This window comes from Phragmites australis, chromosome 1, assembly GCF_958298935.1.
Source record: "Phragmites australis chromosome 1, lpPhrAust1.1, whole genome shotgun sequence".
Taxonomy (NCBI): Eukaryota; Viridiplantae; Streptophyta; class Magnoliopsida; order Poales; family Poaceae; genus Phragmites; species Phragmites australis.
The window spans coordinates 41,152,490-41,178,383 of record NC_084921.1 but is presented as its reverse complement, the minus strand read 5'-3'; the positions used below and the strand labels follow the sequence as shown (position 1 = coordinate 41,178,383).

Below are 25,894 nucleotides of genomic sequence, written 5' to 3'. Positions count from 1 at the left end.
AATTCAATAATACTCTGTCCTACGAAAGACTATCTCCCCTATGATGATGTCTCTCCCCTCTTTGCTCTTTAGCTCACCTATTAAATCACGGGATGTATGATATAGATGAAATTTTACGAAGATCTTTCTGAACAGGTCTGTAGAATTTGCTTCCGGTGTGTGTGCATCTATCTATCTAAAAGAGGTTCATGGGTGGGTGGTCAAGGGGGAGCAGACGTGTCTGTGGAGCCAGCACGGAATTATTGGTTTAGTGGGTCTGTGGGAGGCCATACGATGCCTTACACTTGTCTTGGAAGGATTGGCTGTCCGAGTTTGCCATTTGTTGCCTGCCTCTTTGAAAAGATGCAAATCAGGCGACGTCAAGGTTAGTATACTCATTTTATGCAAATAGAGCAGCAGGTTTTGTGCTAGAAAACATGAGATGTGTCAGATGCAATGCCTTTCTTTTCTGAGGCAAATGCAATGCCTTCCTTGTTTCTTGAGAAATGGTACCTTAGGCATTTTGTGGGAAGTAAGGTGTAGTAGTGTTGTCGAGCCCTTCAAATTGAGAAGGGACCGAGTCATGTGCTAACTGCTAAGTGATAGTGTGTAATCCGTGTCGAGAGGGGGCTAAGGCTCGTGTGCCGTTCATGCTTTTATGCTTACAAGGGAAAGAGAGACCGCGACAAGGTAGAGGTGCACTAGAGTGGCACTTTCTTGCTAAGAATATCCATCACTTGCATCATAAAAGGTCAAGAATCAAACCTGAGCTGTTGCAGATGCTATTATGGCTTCTGATTTCTTTCCCTTCCTCTTTTTGTTTTGTTTTGTTTTGAGCTGGGATTCTGATTTCTAGTGTTAGTGTTCATGGAGAATACGACTTGTAGGCTTGTTGTGTCTGATAGGAATATAGGATGCTGCTTGTTGCCAGCTCACAGGTTGAGGTGGGCTCTCTTGCCATGTAGCCAGAGGGCAACGTGAGGATGTTTCGCGCGTGGGGCAGCAAACGAATGGATGCTGGAGTAAGGGGACCTGAAGTGGGCACGGCCAGCACTTCTCCCTTCCCTGTTTTGCTCAATTCTTAGGAATAAAAACTATGAGCTTTCGACAGGATTCACCAGAAGACCAGACTCGAATAGCGCGATTTCGTCAGAAGAACAGAGAAACAGTAAACCCCTGAACAGGTACTGAAAGGTGGTATAACTTGCGTTGGTAACTGGCCACTGCAAGGTTCTAAGCACACAAGAAGTATCAAACCAAGAGCATGCTGAAGAGCGATTCAACTGAAACCTGCTAGAGAGGCCGAAAGCAGAGGCAGAGCTGAGCAAAAAAGTTACCGTGAGTAACCGTCACATCAGGTTCTTTTCATGGGTGAGAAACCTGCCAAGGCCATGACGCAATCAATTACATGCTCATGAGCAAGACGAAAGGAACAAACAAATTGTGTTTGTGTATTGGATTCCACTGAGTTCTCACCTAACAGGGCCACAGGGTATACTGCTAGCCCACCAGTACGGTCAGATCGATGCAGATGACTGTTTGGGGTCACCATTAAACATCCTGACATCCTTCGGCTCTGGCAGTCTAAGCACGGAGACCATCAGGTCTAAAACCCCTCTGAAAGTCCTAGGCTCCAGAGTGGCTTCAGGAGATTAAGCCTTCGGTGTCCTCCTAACCCCTCGAGGCCGCTGACCATCAGAGGCTGCGGACCCCCTGAGGAGGGAGAGGGGCAAGGGGCCCAGTAAGGCTCGCAGGAGTAGGCTCACAAACCACGTGGTGTCTGTCTTAATACAACCTGCATTTAATATTGGTGTAAGTGGTGGTCGCCTAACACGCCGGTGCATGTGGTGACCACCTGACACACTGATGCAAATGGTGATCGCCTGACATGCCAGGCAAGACATGTGCTGTAGTCGACGATCGATCAGGCACTGTGGCCACTCACCATCATAGTGACCACCATGGTAGGTGATATCATCATAGTGGTTGATATTTTGGCCTTTTGTATGGACGATGTATTACTATATTGGTCCTGTGTTTCCATTGTATAGGCGATAGCTTGTATGTCTACCTTCTGCCAGGGGCACGTCTGTAACCCTAAGTTGTGGAAGGCAATATAAATACTGACCAAGGGCACAAGGTGCACCGAGGCAAATTTTTACAATCTCTTTGAGTATTCCTTTCCTCTCCTTTTTCTTCCCTAAGCTTGAGCCGCTCCAGCGAGCTGGTTCTCGCTGCACCTTGTTCATGAAAGATAGGTTCGTCAAAACCCCCCGCCATCTCAAAGGCATCACGCCTCGGTCGTGTTGAGATCCAAACCCTCCATGACCTCAAAAGTCATGCCTCGGTCGCGTCGAGGTCCAAACCCTTAGCCACCGAAGGCATCACGCCTTGATCACATCGAGGTCAAAACCCTTCGCACCTCGAAGGCATCATGCTTTGTTCGCGTCGAGTTCAAAACCCTCCGCCACCTCGAAGGCATTATGCCTCGACCGCATCGAGGTCAACACCCTCCGCCATCTCGAAGGCATTATGCCCCGGTTATGTGGAGGTCAGAACCCTCCGGCATCAAGAGCATCACGCTTCGGTCACGTCGAGATCCAAACCCTCCGTACCTGGAAGGCATCCCGCCTCAGTCTTGTCGAGGTCCAAATCCTCCGCACCTCGAAGGCATCATGCATCGGTTGTGTTGACACCCAACACACGACAATTGAAAGTGTGAGACCTACTCGCTCTAGTCGCACCTAATACACCTAAGCATACCTCTAGTCACACCCTCCGCCCATATCGTCCACAACATACGAGGATGCCGGGAAAGGGGAAGCTCTCAGAGTGTAGACATGAGCAAAAATTGAAGGGAAAAGGGTAAAATCAACACATTACAATCTGTTTTGCATGCAAAAGTTACACTCAACGATATGCCTTACAATCAATCCAGCCCCAATAAGCGCGCTAAACCGCCACACCTCCTCAAAGCACGATGAGTTGTGGAGGAGCGGCTCCGCCCCACGGAGCTGCCAACCACGCGCCCATAGCGGCACACAAAGTTACGGCATGGGTACCCACGACGCGAAGACCTCCTACTGAAGATAGAATCGCCCTGAACCCGAGGAGTTGAAGTTTCCGTCTGGAAGGGGTAGGAGTCGAAGTTTGTAAATTCCAACTCTTACGACGATGGTGACTCCTACGCAGCCTCTGCATCCTCCATCTTGACCTGGGCCATGACTTTCTCAAGAACGTCTACTGGCACCGTTCTATCAGGGCCTCGTGAGAGACCAAAACACTGAGATTCACATGGGCCAGCGGTCTCATTGATCCTCCACCACTTGTCTACCCCTACAAAGCTTGTGCCAGCCTCCAAAGTTGAAGCGGAAGAGACTTCCGGCTCCACATTAACTAAGACATTTGCGGTCACCCTGGAGTTCATGGGTCCTTGGGAATCGCAGGGAAGAACAAAGTGCTCCCACCGCATGGAGGATAGTGCAGGCCTGGAGGATTAAGACGTACTAGGACCTCCTACAAGAGTGATGGTCCGAACACTTGGGCACGTTCATGTTGCTTCATGTCGCCAAACCTGAATACGCACATCCTGCTCAAGAGTATACTAACACATCACTAGATAAATGGACAAACATAGGGTGGAAATCGCCCCACCAAGGAATGACGGACGAGTCAAACTACATAAAGCAACATTAACACATTCGATATTTGGCCCTCACAAGAAGAAGAGGAACAAAAAAGATAGTAAAAGCCTACTCTAGGCTACACCTCCGAAGAAGGCCGATCCTACAAAGCGTCACCCGCACGCAGAGGCTGTTCTTGCAGAGTGATGTCCAAGCGAGGAAGCGGCCCAGGTGGCGATGGTGCACTTGAGGATGCACCCAAGCGTAGAGCCTAACCTTTTGCAGTGGAGTCTGTGCGAGGAGCCCCCTGGGCGCCAGACCTCACACAGTCTGCCATGAAACGCAGCGTCGCATGTTAGTCGTGCTTCGCCCATACTCCTTGGTGGAAGCAGTCCAAGGCCATGCGAATCTCCTTCGAAGGCGCTTTGGGTCGAATGTCCTCAACCACAAAGTCTAGGACCGACTGTTCCAGCACACTAAACTGGTGGAGCATTGCACGATGTAACAACGCCAACTGGAACACCAAGGCCACTTAGACGCTTGAGTTAACGAAGGCCTCAGTGGTGCTAGTCATCACCCTTGTTGTAGCCCGAAGCCATCAAAGCATCTGCTCAAATACCCCCAGGCTAGAGGGTAGTGGTGGGCCCTTGGCCCCGAGACCTCCCAGAGCCATCTCTATGGCCCGGACTGCCTCTGTCGCTCACCCAGCCAGCCCGTGGTGCTTCGCACAAAAGGCATCCTCCGTTGAGTGGGCCTCCGCCTGCTCTTACTAAGCCACGACTGCTGTGAGGCGGAGGTCCTGGGCTTCGCTTTCTGCGGCCACTCGACATGCATTGAACAAGTATATAGATGCTTCCGCTGCCTGGTGGGCTTAAACATCCTCTCGAGCCATGACCTCTGCCACCTGACGGGCTTGGTCGCCTCCCTTGCCGCAGCCTCCGCTACCTGGCGGGCTTTGGCAGCCTCTCGAGCTGTGGCCTCCGCACGCTCCTAGAGCGCCGTCTCCTCTTGCAAATGACCCTCCATGGCTTCCACACGCTTCACAACCTCCTCCAAGGCGCAACAGAGCTCGGTCATTTCGTCATGAGTCGCGTCGTCGGCCATCACGAGGGCTTGGTGTTGTGAACACCCTAGCGTTCTCATCAAGAGCAAGTGTTGCGAAGCACACCAAATGAGGGATAAGGTAAGCATCCCAAATGTTGGGACAAAGAAAGATTTGGTAATAGCATATCTGCCAGGCCACCACCTCTAGATGACCTACCACCTCCTCTGGTGGCCTCCGGGCCACCGATAACTCAATCTCCCCACTCCTAAGGAGAGACGAGGCGGAGGTGAAGGCTCTCAGGGCCTCTAGGTGAAGCACGAAGTCGTCCAGGGTCAAAGCCTCAAAGCTCAGGCCCACTCTAGAGGTTCAGAGGCGGCCGCCTCAGAGGGCCCAGCTCCCCCAAGCTCGTCCACAAGAGACAACCCCTAGTCCGAGTTGGCGTCCCGGGGTGGCAACACCATTGTCTCCTGAGTGGCCACCCCTGGTGCCTCTGGAGGAGTCAGCGAGTTCTCTGGAGGGGCACGAACCTCTGGATCAGAGACCAAAGATGTGTATATTGCGGCAACCCCTACAAATAGGAAACACGTTGGAGTTAGGGTCCTTTGGCAAAAAAGTTGAATATGTTTAGGAATAACTGTAATTGTTAATCTAGACATCATCATACTTTTATTAAATAAAAAAATCTAAAACAAATCACATGTGTGAATTTTCAGTGAAACGAACTAATTATTCTGATCATATTGTTGCCAAAAAATGTATTGGTCATCATCAACATTGTTTTATCCTGGTCATGGAAAGAAACAACTGTCTGGCATGGTAATTGTTTTATCAGTGACTAAGGTCCTCATCATCAGCAATTTCAGGAATGATGAATCATTGATTGAACATGGAGGGCATAGAATAATAACAAATCATGTTTACGTGTTCAGGGCAATCCAGCGGTGGACCCTATCATCTTGTACGAAGCTTGATGATCATGGCAATCCGGCACTCATGGTTGTCGACTTGATCTTATCGTGGCAAGAGATCGTGTTCGTCGTTGCATGAGAACAGAATAGTCCATTGAAGGTAGAGGCTGGGCAATCCGGCATTGTTGGGATCAGATGTCATCCCGTTTTAGCTCTTGGGATGCCAGACCGGAGAAGGTTAATCATTGGTTTTGCAATAATTGAATGTCATCTACTTATCTTCTACGTACTCATCCTTGCTTCCAAAAGACGTTCATTTCACCGAAACTATTGCCCAGGATAAGCCAACCTAATGGCTACTAAAATTGCTAAGTGTTCTTGATTGGTTCTTCGGTTACATGCCCCTTTCATGTGTTTAACTCACCAGTTATGACCCAGAAATTGTAATGCTTCTGTTGGGAAATGTCCCAACCCAGATATATTTAGACGATGTACGGTGGTATTACTATAGCAATCATAATATACTAGTTACCATGTCACATGTAAAGGGGTGAAAGGCTCATAATATACTAGCAATCATAATATACTTAGTTAGTAGGACTTTACATCTTAGATTTTAATATTTTATAGATTCTAGTGTAAATATAGTACCGTTATAATCTAATCCCATCAAAATCAACAATGTGGATTATTCTTTTTTTCTTATAATTAAGTAGCAATATCTAGATCTTAAGAGCAAACGTGGTAGTTTGTTTAAACTTTGCTTTATTAAGAAAATAGATAGAAAATTTGTTCTCTTATATATGTTGTTTAGAAGAGCGTCAATGCAGTAAAAGGGAAACTCAGAATCCACCCCTTGTAGACGAATAAAGCTGATTCTTCAAGCAAGTTTTTTCAACGTAATATTCTTCTAGCAATTCAAACTGCTATTTTTCACACACAAAAAAATCAAACTGCCTATTCTTCTGCATTCTGCAAACTGGTACAAGCAAATCTGCGAGGTTCATTATGGCCTCACAAGCTAAATTGGTTTATACACAAACACTTCTTCCAATTGCTAACCACCTCACTATTTCCCTTACAAAGACCTGAACCTATCTTCACACAATTCAAGACATGCAAATACCACATCCACACACCTAGTCCATGCCATCCAGTCGTAGAACGCTCAATCTTCTCTTCTACCGGTGCTAAAAGGGCGCGCGTCTTGCTTACCCGCCACCCAATATCTACAGCTATACTTCCTCAAACGCACTGTCCATGAGCGCTATACTTCGTCGTCCTCCTTACTCCTGGATCTCTGGAGCGCGTACCGGCACGCCGTGATAGCGTCCCTGACGGTGAGGAACACCCACTCCTCCCCTATGACGTCCTTGATGTATCCAAACAGAACCAGCTTCTCTGTCACCTGTAGCCTGGGGTTCGTCAGAGCTATCTGCAATGATCAAACGTGTTTTACTGGTACAAATTCTGCAGCCAAACTTCAAGATGTAGCAATGGTTGGTGTGGAATTGGACATTTACCCTGATCCCTTTCCGGTCAAGGCTATTGTGAACTTCTACTAGCATTCCGATTCCCGTGTTGTCGATCGAAGTCACACCTGCAATGTTCAGACATGTCGACAAGCTAAGCATTGGTGACCTGACCTTGATAAACACCTGAAATGGGATAATGGAGGATTTGTTTGGCCATACCACCAAGATCAAGAACCACGTATTGCAAATCTTGCCCGTCTATCTTGCAGGTGTTCTCCTCGTCTTCCACCCATCTCAGGATCCTAAAATGCACGGCAGATTAACATCTCTTCACATGAAGAAGAAAAAAAATGGTCATGCATGGTGCTCACCTTTCTCGCAAGTAACCTGCACTGACGAAATAGATCGGAGAGCCCAGCTGCAAGACGAGGACGTTGGGGATGTTTCTCGCGTGCGGGTAGTGCCTGACGTCACGGAAGATCTCGCCTCCGGCTATGCTTCCGAGCTTGCAAGTGTTAGGCCTCGCCAAATGCAACAATGCCCTGACCACTGACAAGCCTACCTGCACATGCTCAGAAGCGAAGCACATCAACACTGTGCAGAGAAACATGGCACCTGTTACCACGTAAGTGGCAACAACAAGCAGAGCAGTGGCAGGGGATGCTTACTGATCCACTGAGGCCAATGACCATGGTGAAGAAGACGACGCCCACGAAGGCGACCATGCAGATGAAGAAGTCGAACTTGTCCACTTTGTAGAGGTGGCAGAACTCCTTGACCTTGATCAGCCCGATCATGGCGACGACGATAATCGAGGAGAGCGCCACCAGCGGGGTGTACTTGAAGAGCGGAGCCAGGAACAGAAGCACCAGCATGATGCACACCGACATCACCACGTTCGACATCGGCGTCCTGCACCCGGCGTGGAAGTTCACCGCCGACTTCGAGAACGGCCCTGCCATTACACGATGAGATTGGCAATGATGAGCAGTGGCAGCAGCTGCAATGTTCAGTCACCTGTCGTGAGGTAGCAAGAAGTGAAGGACCCAGCGATGTTCATGATGCCGAACGCGATCATTTCCTTGTTCCCATCAATCTGTTCGTTCTTGATCAATGCCAGGCTTCGTCCGACGGCTATTCCTTCCTGAGAGCGACCGAGACAGGCTGATGAGAAACACTTGCCGTGGCGGAAAAAAAAGAACACGGTAATTCCTTGATTGAGAGATGAGTCAAACATGTTCGTACTGCCAGTGCTAGGATCCCAGACAAGAGACCTGCTTTCACGGCCGTCTTTACGTTCTTGCCATGGAACGTCAACTGTGAAATTGACAGAGGGTTGATCCCTTTCTTCAGGTCACCAACCTGGTGCAAGCAACGGAAAACATGTTTTCAGGCACTGATCAGTTACACACACATCATGCACTGAACAGAGGGGGGCTCTGAAGTCTGAACATTCAAGAACATCTGGCCACGGACGGCTTACTATTGGGATGCCATGCTCGTCTCCTTTGACTAGAAAGGCGAAGATGCCTCCGATCACGACGACCATGAAAGGCGCAATGGCCGACACCCAGAACAAGTTTGGCTTTTTCTTTCTCTGAAATTTTTTCTTAGTCAGCTTAGAGACGTAAAAGTGGCATATTTAAAAGCCAAGCAGTAGCTTAAGAAAACGTGCATGCTAACCAGGATTCGATCCTCTAAATCCCCACTTACCAGGTGCTTACTTGACAGCAAGAACAGGAGGAAGCACATGCCAAGTACTGCACTCTGCCACTTCCACTGCACATAGGAAAAAGAAGATCATAGGGAAAATGCACCGCCAGAATGGCTTATAGGCAAAGATGTCCAAATGGGCGGCCCGGCACGGCGCGGCACGGGCTCAGTCAGGCACGATCCGTTACAACCTTTTAGCTAAACGGGTCGTGCCGTGCCAATCCATATACCGTGGCTGCAGCCTAGGCACGGCCCGTTAAGATCGGGCCGTGCCGTGTCGGCCTGTGGTATGATAGATCCATTAATGTTTTTTTTGCCAGTCAACCCGTTAACATGTGAAAATCAAAAAAAATATCAAAAAGCCACCGGATGTAGGAATCAAACTCACAACCTCATACATGGGAAGCAACGACTCTATCACCCTGTTAAGCATCTCTTTATGTATTAGGAATAAATAAATTATATAAAATCTTAGAAAAATAAAAAAACTTAAATAAGTCGTGCCGTGCTGACCCAGCGTGTCGCGGCTCCGGCCCAGGTACGCCCCGCCTAACCGTGCCGTGCCGACCCGGCCCATTTACTCTCGTACCGTACTGTGTTTGACCGAACCATTTTTCCCGTACCACGGATTGGCCCGTTAGACCTGGTTCAATTGAGCATCTTCGCTTATAGGTGAGGTGGCTTATCCACACCATCTATATTTTTACTGAAACTTGTGAACTGCACATGAGACAAAACATGTACAGTATACAAATCTCAATGCACAATGAGCAGTGGAATAAGCCACCTCACCCGCATGTCATCTGGGAAAAACTTTCTTGGATCAGATAGTTACATTTCAGAACCTTACACGTGCATTTTTCCACTCAAATCATTTCTCAGAAAAGAAAAGGAACGTTCTACACGTGAGCTGTTAGCATTTGATGATTCTGATGCGCACGATGGAAATGGATCATCGAACTTTATCTGACGTTGGCCAATGTGACCAAAGTTTATGCAAGGTTGATACGAAGTTGAAAAAAAAAGATACAAAAGGCGGTAGGAAACAAGCACGGCATGTCGACATCTACTCGGTGCACGCAACTACTAATGTACTACTTAGAGCAGTACACAACTTGTGGCATCCACCAATGATTTGGGTCTTTTCTTATACGGACAAGATCCAGTCACAGGTAAACATACTGTTTGCTCGTGATGCTTGTTTTCTTCTGAAATTGTTTGTCCTGGGGCGATCAGTCTATTTCAGTTCGAGAAATTCCTAGTTTTCGAAAGGAAAAAAAAGTAACTATTTTACACGAGAAGAGAGCTCTGATGTACAGTGAATATTCTGCACGAGTAGAAAAAATATTTATTTTACAAACAGCAGGAGTAGATTTTTTTATTTTTTTCTTGGTTTTTACTCCTCGGCCGAGAAGTTACAGACTTGCAGGAGCGGTTAGGTCACCTAATGTTTTGTTTCTTAGCTGATATCTCAGAGGGGAGAGAAAGTAAGAAATTAGGATTAAGAAATAAGTTTTTAATGTATACATATGTGTTGTTTATTTCTTAAGATCTCTCAAAACAATTTATTACCTCACAATCATCTAGGATTACTCAAAGAGCTAGTTTCTTCTATAAAAAATAAACTATATCTCTCTTCTTTTTAAATAACTTATCATATTATTTTTTTACTTACATAGATACCTAATTAATGTATTAAAAAACAATCATGTTGGAGCATTGTGAGCAACTTGCATCCACGATACGTCTCGTCAGTTTGGCCTTTCCGCGTGTGGTTGCATGCAACTTTTTACTGATTATAATTGTGCCGCGATTAATTTAAACCCAAACGAAAAAATGACCAGACAAACCGGGAAATCAGGGAGAAGCAAAGGAGGAGCCAACTTTTCCTCCCGTAATGTAATGGAAGGTGCAGAGGAGAAATGTACGTGATAATCTCGCTCACCTCGTGTCTGTAATGGAAGATGGAGCGCATGACGGAGATGAGGTCCGTCTTGGCCGTGAAATGCTTCATCCCCAGCATCCCCTTGAGCTGCTGCAGAATGATGATCGTCGCCGTGCCGCCCATGAACCCGGTGATCGTCGACCGCGACAAGAAATCTACTATTAGCCCTAACCTTCACCAAACAACTTAAAATTAGCGCTGCTTGAACCAACCAAATGCAATGAACCGAGAAACAGATTAATTGAGTGATTAGGTTAATCAGCAAGGGTAAATTGCGTGCCTAAATACGCCTAATGCGGTCTGGAAGATGCCGGTGAAGAAGGCGGCGGTGTAGAAGAGCTGCAGGTACAGCAGCGGGTTGTCCTCCGGAGCGACCTCCGTCTCGATGATGGACGCCAGCAGCAGCGACGCCGCCGCCACCGTCCCCACCGCCAGGTTGTTCGAGCTCCCGAACACCGCGTACAGCAGCGGCGGCACGAAGCTCGAATCTACAGCCCCGAGAAAAACAAGTTGTGAAATGAATGTGCATGAGGCCGTGTGCAGACGCACGTCCACGTCTCGCCACGCACGTGAGCAAGACGGACGTGTCAAGAATGAACGGAGGAAAGATGTCACGGGGCGACGGCGGGGGCGGCACGTACAGAGGCCGATGACGGGCGGGAGGTTGGCGAGCTTGGCGTAGCTGATGCCCTGCGGGATGGCGAGGCTAGCGATGGTGACGCCGGCGAGGAGGTCGTACTTGAACTTGCCGAGGCTGTACCTCGGCGCCCACTCCAGCGCGGGGACGAAGTACTTGAGCGCGCCCCACGCCCGCGCCGCGGGCGGGCGCGCCTCGAAGCCCCGGAACGGGTCGTCGGGGAACAACGTCTCCGCCAGGCCCGACCGCACCGCCTGCGCGAACGGCCGCCGCGCCGACAGGTTCACCTTGTGTTCCACCACCGCCGCCGCCGCCACTGCGCCGAGGGGGTGGTCGCCATCGCCGGCCGCCGGTCCCATGAATCGATCGGCCGGATCAATCACGCTCGGAAAAAAAAAACGGCGCCAAGAATGAGGCTACCAGACGCGGGACGCGATCGAGCAGGGAGTGCCCTCCGTTGTGTGGCCAGTATCTTCTCACAGTCTCGCGTACGCCTAAATTAAGCAGGTTTTCTGGCGGCCGGGCAAGCAGCACTGTGGTGGATTGGATTGGATTACCTGAACACCGACCGAGTGGGGTGCTCCCTGACCCTCATCGAGTGCGTCCGGGCTTGCATGCGTGCAGCCGGTGAGGAGCGCGTGGCGGTTTATATAGAGGGTTCAGGGCTTCAGGCCGGTTGCCGGGAGAAAGAGCGAAGACGTGGGGGAGCCCGCGGCGGTAGGGTAGGTAGTTCACGCTTTTTGCGAGGATTCCCTCGGAGTCGGGTGGAATGCAAAGGGAAATTTCCATCAGGTACGTGGACGTGGGCTTACCGAGATGGTTATTTATCTTAAGATTTGTATTAGAAAGGTAAATAAAATATTATAAAGTAGGTGAAAGAATTAATGAATAGATAAGTATCAGATGAGAGAGATGAATAGCCGAGATAGACCGTCTTAAATGGAATTGTGCATGTGATTGATGCAAGCCTCAAAATAAGTAGGGACAGGGGAGTTTTACACCCACAACTAAATACTCTCTTGGTTTATATGTCTTGGGCGTCTTTCTGTAGGATTGAGATTGGTGACTAAAGAGGATGAATATGTATCTCACTAAATTCTTTTGAATTAGATGATCTTCTTCTTTATTTCACCCATCGTACCTCAAAACTCAATCAGAAGCAAATATAGATAAACGAAGAAAAAAACCGTTAATAGGTAACTCCATTAATGAAATATGAACATAAGATTCCTTTTGAGATCATTCCATGGCCCTAGTTAAAAAAAACTCTACAACTAAGAAATACACTCGAGAAGATAGTCACTGGGTAAAGAAATTCTCTAAGTTAATGACTTAGAGACAAGAAAATGTGAAATCCAAATTTGTATTATTATACGTGCATTTTATGCCCATAGTAACAAAGAAATCCACTTCACAATGGAGAAAAAACTGCAGCTCAAAAGGAAAATAAAAATCACAACAAAAAAAACTTACAAGAGAAGCAAGGAACCAAAAGAATGAGACTAGAAAGAGATAAACACAAGCTCATACGAGAAAATAAACTTCATTAACTCAAGTGGTTAGTCCTATTTTAAACAGATTACAAAGTGTTTCCCTCTTAAAAACTCTAAACTATTACAAAGGCTAAGCATATTATCTTCTCTCCACCAAAATTTATCACTAGACTTTCAAATAGCTGGTCCGCTCCTTCTCTGAAGCACTACCCTTTTCTTTATAGACCTAGGAAGGTAGCTTAGCCTTTAAGCTTTCTTGTTCCCAAAATACCACTTACCTACAATGGTATCCTACCTACCACCGTAATATTTTGGTCTGTTTTCTGCTCTATCCATCTAACGGTCATGACACCTTCACGATTTAACTTTGCCTCGACACTAGCTCCGCTATGATATCACATGCACTTCACCCCTCCACAATTTTGAGGCCAAACCGCCTTACACGCATCTCAAATCATGACTCACAATTGCTTGCTTTAACCTCAAGCAAGCATCTTGATATCGACGCATGTACTCCATCTTACGATCTTCACCGTCGACAAGTCTTTTCTGCTCCTGATCCCTCGGGCCGCCTTGTCACTTACACCGGCATCCCCTTCGCTTGACTTTTGTCAACACACCATATTAATCCTTCCTTTCAAGCTTTGCTTGACCTCCATGTGCATAGCTAGGATCACCCTCGACTCTGTCCGGTCTCCTCGATCGTCTGGCACCAAGCACCCTGTTTGACCCCGATCATCCCACCTCGGTCGCCAAGTTGCATCCATCACTTACACATCATAAGACAAGCAGACATGTATCTCCAAAACACCATGTAAACTTATCACAAGTTAGTTCAAATCAAATCCTTGTTGAAAAAGATAGTCCAAAGAAAAACGTGAAGACGAGATGTTCCGTTGTGTACAGTCTCTGAACACCGGACCACCCGGTGAGTACAATATCCATCACCAGATCATCCAATGAGTATAACTGCATCAGATCTCATTTTGCAACATCTCTGTTAAATGGTCTAGTGAAGCCTCCGGTGCTCATACAGCTCATCATCTGACTGTCCGGTGTGCATCTTCTCTCTAGCACTAAAAATAGACTTCTCTGGAAAATTGTCCGGTGTTCACATTCTTTGAACACCAGGCCATCCGGTGCAACATTCAAATTTTGCTGCCAAAGAAAGAGTACTCTGGTGTGCATTGCCTCTAATCACCAGATTATCCGGTGAGTAGACCGCCCCAGACACCCATTTTCAGCACCTCTGATAAATACTCTGGCGTTGTCTCTAAGTGCTCACTGGATCATCCGGTGTGCATAAATTCTCACACACCGGACAATCCGGTGAGTGCAATTTTTTCTGAACTTTGATAGAATTATACCAACTCCATTTCCCTCAATTTTGGTTAGTCATGATTATAATTGCAACATACATGTGTAAGCAATTAAAACATCATCAAATCAAAGCAACCCTTTGTTAATCACTCATCACATGTAAACCAATGCTCATTTCAACTTGTTTTCTCAATCTCCTCCTTGATAAGTGCATTGACAATCTCACCAAGAGCAAATAATGGTTTGAAGAAATCACAAGAATTCATCCAAGTGACAAAAACTCGAGAAAGAGCAAAGCATGTCACTTGGTATAAGAAGGATTGCAAAAGCTCAAAAAGATAAGAGAGGCAAGCCAAAAACCTTAAAGTTTCAAATCCATATGCTTCATGCTCCCCTTGATGAATGCACAAATTTTATTATGTATTTTCTCCCCCTTTCAATATGCAAGATTCTTCTTTGTGTATTAATGCATTTTTCCCCTTTGGTAATGCAAACATTAAGGATAAAAGTATTATGCAATGCATGTAATCCTAATGAGCTTTCACAAGTATATCATAACATTTGCAAATGCTATAAGTGTCAAAAGACTATGAACAATAGAATGTGAAGCTCAAAGTGCACAAAGGCCCAAAAAGAGACAGAAAAACAAGAACATGAAGCTATACAAGCTAAACCCGAAGAATTAGTTGGCGCATTTAATTTCACATAGCCAAATCATGTTTAAAGTAACCATCACATAAGCATCCACTCGTGCCGAGGCAATACACGCATTAAGAACTATCAAACTTCAATCTCAAACTAAACAAATAAGCATTCATGATATTAGATTTTGCAAGCGCTCACATATGAAACTAAGACTTAGTTAGATCAAGTGATTAAAAAATAACATTAAAGCACATTTCTTTGTTTTTCTTTTTATCCTCAAGTTGCCTTTTATCCAAACGAAGTATCACGTGACTGGGTACGACAAATACCTCGAGGATTCAAGACAACCGTATTGGATTATATTTTAGTGCAAAAAAAAGCTTGATTTCTCAACATTATTCAATTTTGCACAAATTATCAAGTCTTCACATGATCAAGTCAAGTAATGCATTTACGACACAAGGAACATATGTTCCCCTAAGGTTTGATCATGAGCTAAACATTTGACAAAGATAGAAAATATATTGCAATATTCTCTAATTCACTATGTTGAACCAAAAAGCCTAGAACAACATATTCATCACACTAGCTTTAACACAAGCATTGACTAAGTCAAAGTAATTATGAACATAGTGATAAAGAATATAGCACTTCATAGTCTACATGATTCATAAATTGTCAAAATTCATCCTTAGAAAATCTAGCTTGCTTAAAATGTTTCATGTCAAAGTAGCAAGATGAGCTTAAAATTAAAAGCTTGTTCCGCACAACTACTCAACTTAGTCCAAGTTCAAGTCTAGCAATAGAAAATGCTAAAGACATACGAGTCAAAGCTCAACTACTACGGTTATCTTACAACATGATATGCAATGCAAATGCAACAAAGTAAGATAGAGTATGTACAAGAACAATTTCCTCTCACACAAAGCCATAGGGATGGCACACTCCAAGCTCACCCTTCAAATAGGCAAATCGTGTTGCATCTGGAGGCTTGGTAAAAATATCGGCTAGCTGGTGTTACGTATCTATGTAACTCAATTCAATGTCTCTCTTCTCATTATGGTCTCACAAGAAATAGAATCTCACATCTATGTGTTTAGTTCTAGAGTATTGAACTAGGTTATTTGCAAGGCTAGTGTTGTCACACAAAAATAACACACTCTTGAAGTCTAACCTATAGTCTTTCAAATTAGCAATCATCCACAAAATTTGTAAGTAACAGCTAGCAGTAACTATATATTCAACTTCAGTAATAGACTGCGCAACGCTAGACTGCTTGTGAGAAGACCAACACATAAGAGAAGTACCCAAGAGATGATAGGTACTAGAGGTACTTTTCCTGTCAATTCTATAATCAACAAAATCCACATCGGAAAAACCTTGAAGAGAGAGAAGAAGATGCAAAAAACTAATGACCATACTCGAGAGTGTGCTTAAGGTACCTTAGAATACGTTTCACTGCTTGGCGGTGAAATATCCTCAGTGATGCCTGAAAGCGAGCACACAAACAAACGGCAAAGTAGATATCAGGTCTTGTCGTCGTCAGGTATAGGAGAGAGTCAAACATGCTCCTATACTCCTACTGGTCCAACTCCTCTCCATCTTCATCCAGATCAAGTACGGTTAAGGTAGCCATTGGTGTCGCTAAGGGCTTAGCATCGCTCATGTCGAACTTCTTCAACAAATACTTGGTATACTTCATCTGGTGGACGAAGGTGTCTTGCTTGCATTACTTGATTTGCAGTCTAAGGAAGAAGTTAAGCTCACCTATCATCGATATCTTGAACTCCCTGCTCATAGTTTATGCAAACTTGGCAACAGGTGCATGAGAAAAGCCACCAAAAATGATATCATCCACGTATATTTGAACGAGTAGGAAATTATTTCCATGCTTAAGAGAGAACAAGGTTTTATCTACTGACCTCATCTCATACACATGTTCTAGCAAAAAAGACTTAAGCCTGTCACACCAAGCCCTAGGTGCTTTCTTAAGCCCATACAAAGCTTTCCGAAGCTTGTACATTCTTTTTAGGTATTTGAGGTGCTTAAAGCTAGGGGATTGCTTGACATAGATCTCTTCTTCTATGAAACCATTTAGGAAAGCAATTTTGGCATCCATTTGATACAACTTGAACCCTTTGGATGCAACAAATACAAGGAGGATCCTAATGGCTTCTAGCCTAGCTACCGGTGCAAAGGTCTCTTCAAAGTCTATCCCTTCTATTTGAGTGAAACCTTGAGCCACAAGTCTAGCCTTGTTTCTCACTACATATCCATCATCCCTCTATTTGTTTTTGAAAACCCATTTTGTGCATATGGTGTAAATATTAGGGGATGGCTCTACAAGGACACAAACTTGTTTTTTCTCATAGTTTTCTAATTCCTTATGCATGGTATTGATCTAATTTGAATCAGATAAAGTATGTCCAATATCATAGGGCTCAAAGGAAGCAACGAATGCAGAATTAGTAAAGTGAGCATGAGAAGCGGATTTGGACCGCGTTACCCTTTCATTGATGTCGTCGATCATCATTTGTGGAGGGTGTCTCCGCTTAATGTGTTGAAGAGCTTCATATCCCTCAAACACTGCTGGCGTAGGCTCGAAAGTAGCTGAAGTGGAAGTAGAGGCTGCAGGACCCTCTATCGATGTAGAAGAGGTAGGAACCAGCTCGGGAGCAAGATTGGTAATAGGAAGTAGTGGATCATCCTCGAGAGTTGGAATGTCACCATCTATAAAGATGTTTTCGCTCATTTTCTGATCATCTGCACACTCAAAAATAGGACTAGCACATATGGTTGATTCATCAAAAGTCACATCACATAACTCCATAATAGTGTTAGTGTCAAGATTAAAGACCATGTAAGAATGATCATAAAGAGAGTACCCAAGAAAATCCCATTGGAAGAACGTGATTTGAACTTGTCAAGATTGTCACGGTTTAGGATGAAGCATTGACAACCAAAAACTCTCAAATGAGAAACATTTGACTTCCTCCCAAAACGCAACTCATAAGATGTCAAATTGAAGATTGAGTGTGAGAAAATCCGATTGAATATGTAGCAAGCGGTGCTGATAGCCTATGCCCAAAACTTTCTAGAAGTCATATGCTTATCGAGAATCATCCTAGCCATCTCCACCAAAGTCTTATTCTTCCTCTCAACCATGTCATTCTGCTACTAGGGCAGAAAATTGATACTCAATGTCAGGTTCAAGGCAAAAAGCATCAAAGAGATAGTTTTTGAACTCGGTGTCATTATCACTGCGAATTGCTTTCAATGCACCAGAAAGTTCCTTGAACAACCTCAAAGCCAAGATCCAAAAGTGTGATAACATTTCATCCTTGCTCACAAGAAAAAACACCCAAGAGTAGCGAGAAGTGTCATCAACAATGAAAAGAACACACCACTTCTCACCCACCGAATGAACCTAGGAAGGACCAACAGTATCCATATAGAGAAGTTCTCCTGATCGATCAGCCATCACCAGATTGACTGGTGAATCAGAGGTAGCAACCATCTTGCCATACCGACAAGGAACACAAACAAGGTTCTTCTCAAACTTGAGCTTGGGTAATCCTCAGATCAAGCCTAGGGTATCCAAATGAGTAAGCAAATCAAAACTCATATTCTCTAGCCTCCTATGCCACATCCAAAGCTCAAAAGAAGATTGAGCAATCAAACAACCAGAAGAACCAAGAGATACAGAAAAATCAGCTCCAAAAACTCTTCGAACTCTGAAAATTTGGCAACTCAAAGCGCCTAAAGAATCAAGAACTCGAGAAGTATCACATTTGAAACACACTTCTAAGTCCTCATCCAGTAACTGAGATACAGAAAGTAGATGGTATCCCAGATGCTCCACCAAAGCTATATCTTTGAGAGTCAAACTCTCATTCACCCTTACCATACCTTTAGCTTTCACCCTTCCTTTCCAATCATCCCCGAAAGTGATGTACTCATGTCGCTTCATCAGGGTGAGGTTGGAGAACCATGATGCATCTTCGGTCATATAGCGCGAACAACCGGAGTCAATGAGTCACTTGTTCTCTAGGCCTCCGCCTGCCATCTACATGCGAGAAGAATAGTAGGTGGATGGCTCAGTTCTAGGGTTAGTCATAAACTTCTTAGAAATCCAGTACTAGGTCATTCGCCCTGAAGCAGTAAAAGCAGGTGCATGCAAATCAACATTAGCACGCTGAGAGCAAGAACCACAAAGAGGAAAGTGTGATCCATCAAAGTGCTGGAAATCAAAGCCTCTTACACGTGATCCAAAACAAAATGAGTCATGGTAAGATCCACACCGGGCAAAATCTCTAGAAATAGACTCAAAAGCATCTAAAACTCATGGGTGGGAGCGAGGAAAGGGCTCATGTACAAAAACAGAGGGGCGGTACATGTCCTGAGTACTCCACTTCCACTCACGCCGCTCATCCCTCCTACGGTAAAAACAAAACCCAACTAAGTGACATTCTCTCTAGCAGTAGGTGCAGTGGTAGCGTCTCTCGAAAACTTGACTATCGATCACTCTGGGCTCTCTTATAGAAACTCTCACCTTAGGTTGTGAAGCTTTCCTCTTAAAAACTCAAACCTATTACAAAGGCTAAGCCTATACCCTACTCTCCTCCAAAACCTATCATTAGGCTCTCAAATAGCTGGCTCACCCTTTCCCTACAGCCCTACCCCTCTATTTATATACCAGAGAGGTAGCTTAGCCCTTACATTTTTTCCAAAATACCCCTTGCTTACAATAGCCTCCTACCTACCAATAGAGCATTTTAGTCTATTTTTCGTTCCGTCCATTGAATGACCGTGACACCTTCACGACTTAGATTTGCCTCGATGCTAGCTCTGCGATGATGCCACGTGCACTTCACCCCTCTATGGTTTTGAGGACAAATCACGAAACTGCCTCGCACGCTTCTCAAAGTGTGACTCGCAGCTGCTTGCTTGGACCTCAAGCAAGCATCCCGATGTCAACGCATATACTCTGTCTTGTGATCTTAATCGCCAACAAGTCTCTCCCGCTCTTGATCCCTCAAGCCACCTTGTCACTTGCATCAATATCCCCTTCGCTTGACTTTATCAAGACGTCATATTCATCCTTCGTTTCAAGCTTTGCTTGACCTCCATGCGCACAACTAGGATCACCCTCGACTTTGCTGGGCCTCCTCGATCGTTGTTGAGACCGGTTCAAGAAACAAACAATATCATCTATGTGCTGAGCCATAGAATCAATCCCAACATATAGTGACTTTATTGATAATAATCATTACAATATCCATACTTAATCGAATTATTCATCTTACAAAAGTAACCTTCAAGGGTCAAATAACCAAATAAACTACATCAAAACTAAATGAACTATGAAGACTCTAATCTTTTACGACTCTTCCACAGGCATCATCGATGTAGAAAAATTCTTAGAACAATCCACCTTCAGTATACTCCTCGATACCTTCTTCAACCGAGTGTTTGGTGATAGCAAGAGTGAGCACTTGTTGTGCTCAGCAAGTTGTGAAGGAAATAGTATACATATGAAGGCTTGATAAGAATAAGGCTAATATGGTGTATTGGACTGTGTGCTGAAACAAAACATGCCCAAGATAAATGGACGGATGGAGTAACATAGAGTACACTAGCTAGATAGGCGCGCTAGGCCGCGCCTGTACATGTGGTTATATCATCCATTTTTTATTATAAACATTCATATATCATAATACGAAAGTATAAGGAAGGTTACATGGTATAACAATATAGTATTACATTGATAGCATCAAGTGTTAATGTATATTATAGTTGGTACAATCGTATTATTGACGGTTTTAGAAAAGAATAGGTAACAGATTATCACAGCTGATTCATATAAAAAACCAATAGATCACTGCCGATTTTTTAATACAGCCAACAGTGATATGTGACCCAACCCGAATTTTATTTAGAATGCAATTTTGCTCTCAGTCAGTGCGTCCAGAGCTAGCAGGTTATCTCTCTCCCTTATCTCCTCTCCACAAGCGTGCTCTCTCTCTCTCCCTTATATCTTTTGCTTCTCTCTCCAACGGAGCCCAACGCAAGCACCGGCCCTCTTTTCTGTGGTGCCTCTCCTCCCGTGGTGGGTCCGCGCTGGTCCTCTCCTCCCGCATCGGCTCTCCACCCGTGGTGGGTCTGCACCGGCCTTTCCACCTGCGGTGGATCTCTTCCCGTGGTGAGTCCGCGCTAGTGTTCTCCTCCCGCGTCGGCTCTCCTCCCGTGGCTAGTCCATGCCAGCCCACTACTCCCGCGGTAGGTCTCTTGTTGCGCCGGATCCGTGCCAACGTTCTGCTCATGTGGTGCCCTTGCCTCTCACGCGTTGGCCCTCTCCTCCCGCGGTGCCCTCTCCTCTCACACGTTGGCCTACCCTCCCGTAGCGGTTCCGTGCAGGGCGACGCAGTTTGGCAGTGACGGAGCAGCAGCACGAGGCGTGGTGGAGCAGGGCTCGAGGATCTCCGCGCGTGGGTGGGTCAGCGGTAGTAGCGCGTGACCGTTTCTGTGATGTGGCGGTGGCCTTTGTGCCACTGCGTTTTTGCGTGCAGGGCGTCGTGGTGGCAGGTTCCACTGCGATGAACAGGGAATTAGCAGTGGCCGCATCCTCATCCTCGGTGGTAGCAGTACCCATGGCGAGGAGGGTGGCGTGCTTGAGGTAGCAGCGAGTGTGTGTTGTGGGCCGCCGCAATTTTCTATGCTGGTTAGGGTGGTGCGTCGGGCATGACGGCGGTGGTGACGCGAAAGGTGGTGAGGGCGAGAGGCGGCGGGCAAGAGAAACATGGAAGAAGGTGGTAGCGTGCATGCGCCCACGACGATGGTTGCAAGGCTCGTGCGGCGTGGGGCGACGGTGGTCACACGTGCGGCCATGTGTGCGTCCACTGCAGCGGTCAGCCATGCATCCATGGCGATGACTAGGCATGCATCCACAGCAATGGCGGCTGGGCTCATGCGACGTGAGGTGTGCGTGACGGCGGCAACATCTAGGCATGCGCGGCGGCGGCGATCAGACGTTCGCGGCGGCCGATTGTCCTGTATGGCAAAACAACCGGCATGTGTCGGTTCAACAACTGTGCTTACGAGCCAATGATTAGTTGAACGTGGCAATAGGCCTCTTTTATGTAGAGCTGGATCAGCGACTGGGGTTGGTGGAAATCTAAATTGAGTAACGGTGGTCATAGTTGAATGGGCGTTCCAGTAACCGGATCCCGTCTGTCCTAGACTTGCTACAGAAAACTACAATAGCTCGACCCCCTAGGAGCGCGCGGAGGCTGGACCTTTAGTACATAGTATATATTTGTAGAGGATAATTACTTAGATGAACCAAGCTTACACGACTTGTTAGGCATTCTTTGTCGGCGATGTAGAATTATGCAGAGGTTCGCTAACATTAATACCCGGTGATCCAAACGCAGCATCTCGGGATAATCATTTTGCACAAAACGATGAGGAAAGCATTAGTGCGGTGTTAGCTACTAATGTGAGCTCGTGCGAAATAGGCTCTCGGCGAATTTTATTTCACCTGGAAGGTGTTACACAATTCTGGTCCTCCTCTCTTTGCTACGAGAGCTGCTTTTCACTCGAGGGTTGAGACATGCCAGTTCCGTACCCAAATCTGCATGCAAAACTTCACCTTGGACTCCTCCTCGTCGGCTTATCGCCTGAGATTTGATTCCCGGATCGAACCACGTATCACGCAACGCAACAGGCCAGCGAACGAACGCTGCACTTTTTCGTCGGACAGAAACGGACGGGCCAATTTGCAGAAACCCATGCGTCGTGCTAATCTGAAGATCATCAGTTGGCAGAAAGATGGCATGATGCACCCCCGTCATTCGTCGTTTAATTTTCACCATGCAGTAAACAAATGTTGAATCCCAACTAACCGACCAACTGCGTGCAGTTTTCAGTGATTTCAGCAAAGCCACCAATGCTTCTTCAGTGAGCATTGCGTCCTACCTCACCTGGGAAGAACCTGACTTCATTTTCTATTTTTAATTTTTGGAGGACTAGTGCCGACTTCAATGAACTTGAAGCATGTATCGTCGACTGAAGCATGCTTCTTTTTAGTAACAAACGAAAAAAATGTTGTGTTGCCCTCGTACTGCAATGCAATGTTCAGATTTATCCAAGCAAAAACTGGTGGTGTCGTTGCGATTTGTTCCATAGTGCATTGATCTTGCACTATGTGAAGGTAGCCGAGAATGCTGTGCAGTACCCTCCTGAATCATGACGCCTCTTCATCACCTGAACCTGGATAATTTGGCCTCTGGTATCACAGAAAGCCATTGTTTAGGGTCGGAGGCTTGGAGCGGTGCAGCTTCTCCCGGACGGATGGAAAGAACTTGGCTCTCCATAAGAAAGGGACTTCCGGTTTCTTTTGCTCTGTCGTCTCGTTACTAGTAGAGCCATATAATTATTGCCGAATGTCTTTCATGCCATTTAACCTCTCATGCAATACTTTTGCAAAATTAGATGGAAAAGATATGCTTACTGGTGCCACTGCAACAACACACAATCGATTGATAGAGAAATGCTCAGAGAAGCATTTAATTATTTTTCCCCGGAAAAAATAATTAAAAAACATCATATCCTCGCTAAAGAAGGCATTTTTTGTCCATAAATTGAATCATGGATGTTGGTTTTGTTTTTTCACAGAGATTGCTTTATATCTGAAACGATTGATCAATATTCTTTTGAAATTTATAATTGATCAAGATTCAAGCCTACTGAGTATGTAATAGCCCCATCAATAAAAGACAAAGGCATGCAAATTATCGCACGATTGTTTCACTTCAGTAACTAGAAAAGTCACCAAACTTAGAACGTTGTTGACAACAATGCCAACATTCACTGACCTCAAATTCCCCATGATCTAAATTCTGATCACAATTTTCCAGTTTAGTTAGGAGGATATGGCACATATTAATGATTTTCTCCACGTAATGGAGTTCAGAATCTCTCTTTAATTACTCATCTCTAAGTTAGCTGAAGGCTTGGTTAAAAAAAGTTAGCTGAAGGATTATCTAGGTCACCAACGCTCGTGGTTCACGACTCCTAGCTTTTTAACCACCCCTGCTGGATGCCTGGATAAGAATGGAAACATGATCATTGGATCAATCTCCTTCCCCTTCAACGGTTAACAGGACAATTGTGCCAATAATGCCAAAAGGGAGATCGCACTTTCCTCGAATCCGACTCATCACTTCCAATTCAACACGCAAAGGGAGTCGAAAATCTTCTGATATGGTGGAATGTAGTCATCGGCCACCGCCGAATGATGCCTCCCTCAGGTGAAGTAAAGCTTGCAAGACTCTAGCTACTCTGCTCTGCCTCCGGCTGCTCTGAACTGTCATGCATGACGACTGCATAACATTAGGCAGAAAGCAAGTAGAATCTGCCATTTTGGGGGCATTCACATGCCTAATTGATGAATTGCTGCTTTTATTTAGCATCTTAACTGTTGAACCAAAATGGTAGCAGCTGCGAAATGAACTGATTTATATCTTCCTCCGATTGAGGCTTCTTTAGCTAGCTCGATTTGCATAAATGTAGTGAACAGAAGAACTGATGAAGACAAAGAGAGGGCGTGGTATGAACTTATAAGTTTGGTGCAGATATTATTATGCATGTGAAAGTTGGTCGGTCGGTTAGTTTCTAGAAGTGCATTTGTGTATCTGATTTTTCAGTCACTAATGATACTGTTACACCGAACTCTTTACTAGTTTTACCACCCGTGCAACTTGGAAGACTAAAACTAACACCTAGCTAGCTTTTAGTGCCATGACTAATGGTAGCATTGGCATCATTGCAGAGATCAGACTCTCAAATCTCCCTACTTAAAAAAGCCATTGCGCGATTTAGTAACGTTTTAGAGAGGTGAATTAGAATGTTTAAAAAATAATGGCTTTAAAAATATTATAAGATAAATTTATATCAATTTTTATCTAAATATGATCTAGATTTATCTAATGTGTCTAATCTATTATTCACATAGTTTTGTAACCTACTCTAGGAAGATAAATTGCAAGTATGTAAATGCGGAAACGTAAATAAAGTAGAAAGAGCAAACTCGGCATAAGTAATTTTTATCCTAATCGGTGACACATAAGCCACTTCTAGTCCGAGCTCACAAAGGATATGTTTTTGGCCATCAAGACTCTTCTGGTCATGGATCTTGAGCTACCAAACCACCAAGATAAGATCTTAAGCACAATGAACAACTAAGCCACTAGGCAAGATCTCAACATTAACATCTCTTCCAGTCAATTGTAAGTCGCCTTCACTTCGGAGTGTTAACCACCAAGGTAAGATCCTTCGTATCCCCATACACGCTTCTTGCTGCTGTTCCACACCAAGTTGAAAGGTCAATAAGGTTGAGCCACCAAGACCCAAGTTGCCAGTGAGTCACCAAGACTCTAAGGCGTCAGCGTACCTCTTGTTACTCGGTTGGATCACTCCTTGATCCACTCTCTAGGTTACGGCACCTAGCAACACTTCTCTGTAGGCCTATAAGCACTAATCATTCTCTAATTTTATGCTTAATCGTCTTGGATGATCACTTTTAACACTTTGATGGTATGGATGTCTTCTCAAGTATATATGGGCTTCTTTGGACAAAAGCACCTTCAAATGACTAAGTGAAGAGGTATTTATAGCCTCAATCCTGCAGATTAGCCGTTGCCCCAACGGTTCAAATGTTCCGGTGTAGACAGATTAAACTCACTGGAACATCCAGCGTGTACACCTTCTAAAAACTAGTCGTTAGAACTTCACTCAAAACCAATGTGAACATCCGATGTTCCGGCGTGTTCACCAGCTCCATCGCCGAACCTTCCGGTGTATTCAACTGAGCCATCCCGCGCCTTCCTCGGTGCAAAATACTCTGGCGTTGTTTTGCTTCATCGCCGGACCATCTAGCGTGTTAAACTACACCAAACCGAAATTTGGCATCTTCTCTGCACCAAATGCTTCGGTGTATACTCTGGTGTGCACACTTCAATCACCAGACCTTGCGGCATGTAGTCCTTCGGTATTCCCACTGTTGCAATAATTCTGCAACAATTGCTCCAGTGTATACTCCGGTATGCATA

The 25,894-nt window shown here is 45.3% G+C and overlaps 1 protein-coding gene across 1 annotated transcript; it reads right to left on the bottom strand.

Moving 5' to 3' along the window:
• Window positions 1-6,500: 6,500 nt before the first annotated feature.
• LOC133919467 (probable sulfate transporter 3.5) lies at window positions 6,501-11,979 on the bottom strand. Its single transcript, XM_062363870.1, has 12 exons — window positions 11,330-11,979; window positions 10,969-11,176; window positions 10,689-10,860; window positions 8,744-8,809; window positions 8,514-8,627; window positions 8,276-8,392; window positions 8,048-8,174; window positions 7,699-7,985; window positions 7,402-7,592; window positions 7,250-7,332; window positions 7,079-7,155; window positions 6,501-6,990 (listed from the first exon to the last, which is right to left on the bottom strand). The coding sequence occupies exons 1-12, from the start codon at window positions 11,682-11,684 to the stop codon at window positions 6,823-6,825; spliced, it is 1,965 nt and encodes a 654-aa protein (XP_062219854.1). The 5' UTR covers window positions 11,685-11,979; the 3' UTR covers window positions 6,501-6,822.
• Window positions 11,980-25,894: the final 13,915 nt, after the last annotated feature.

Bases quoted from the DNA above. Each gene is read 5' to 3' on its own strand.
- LOC133919467 (XM_062363870.1), bottom strand. From the start codon at position 11,684: ATGGGACCGGCGGCCGGCGATGGCGACCACCCCCTCGGCGCAGTGGCG. The intron at 8,628-8,743 runs GTAAGTGGGGAT...AAAAAATTTCAG, and splicing joins TGCTGTCAAGTAAGCACCTG to AGAAAGAAAAAGCCAAACTT. The intron at 7,986-8,047 runs GTGACTGAACAT...GTGTAATGGCAG, and splicing joins TTCTTGCTACCTCACGACAG to GGCCGTTCTCGAAGTCGGCG.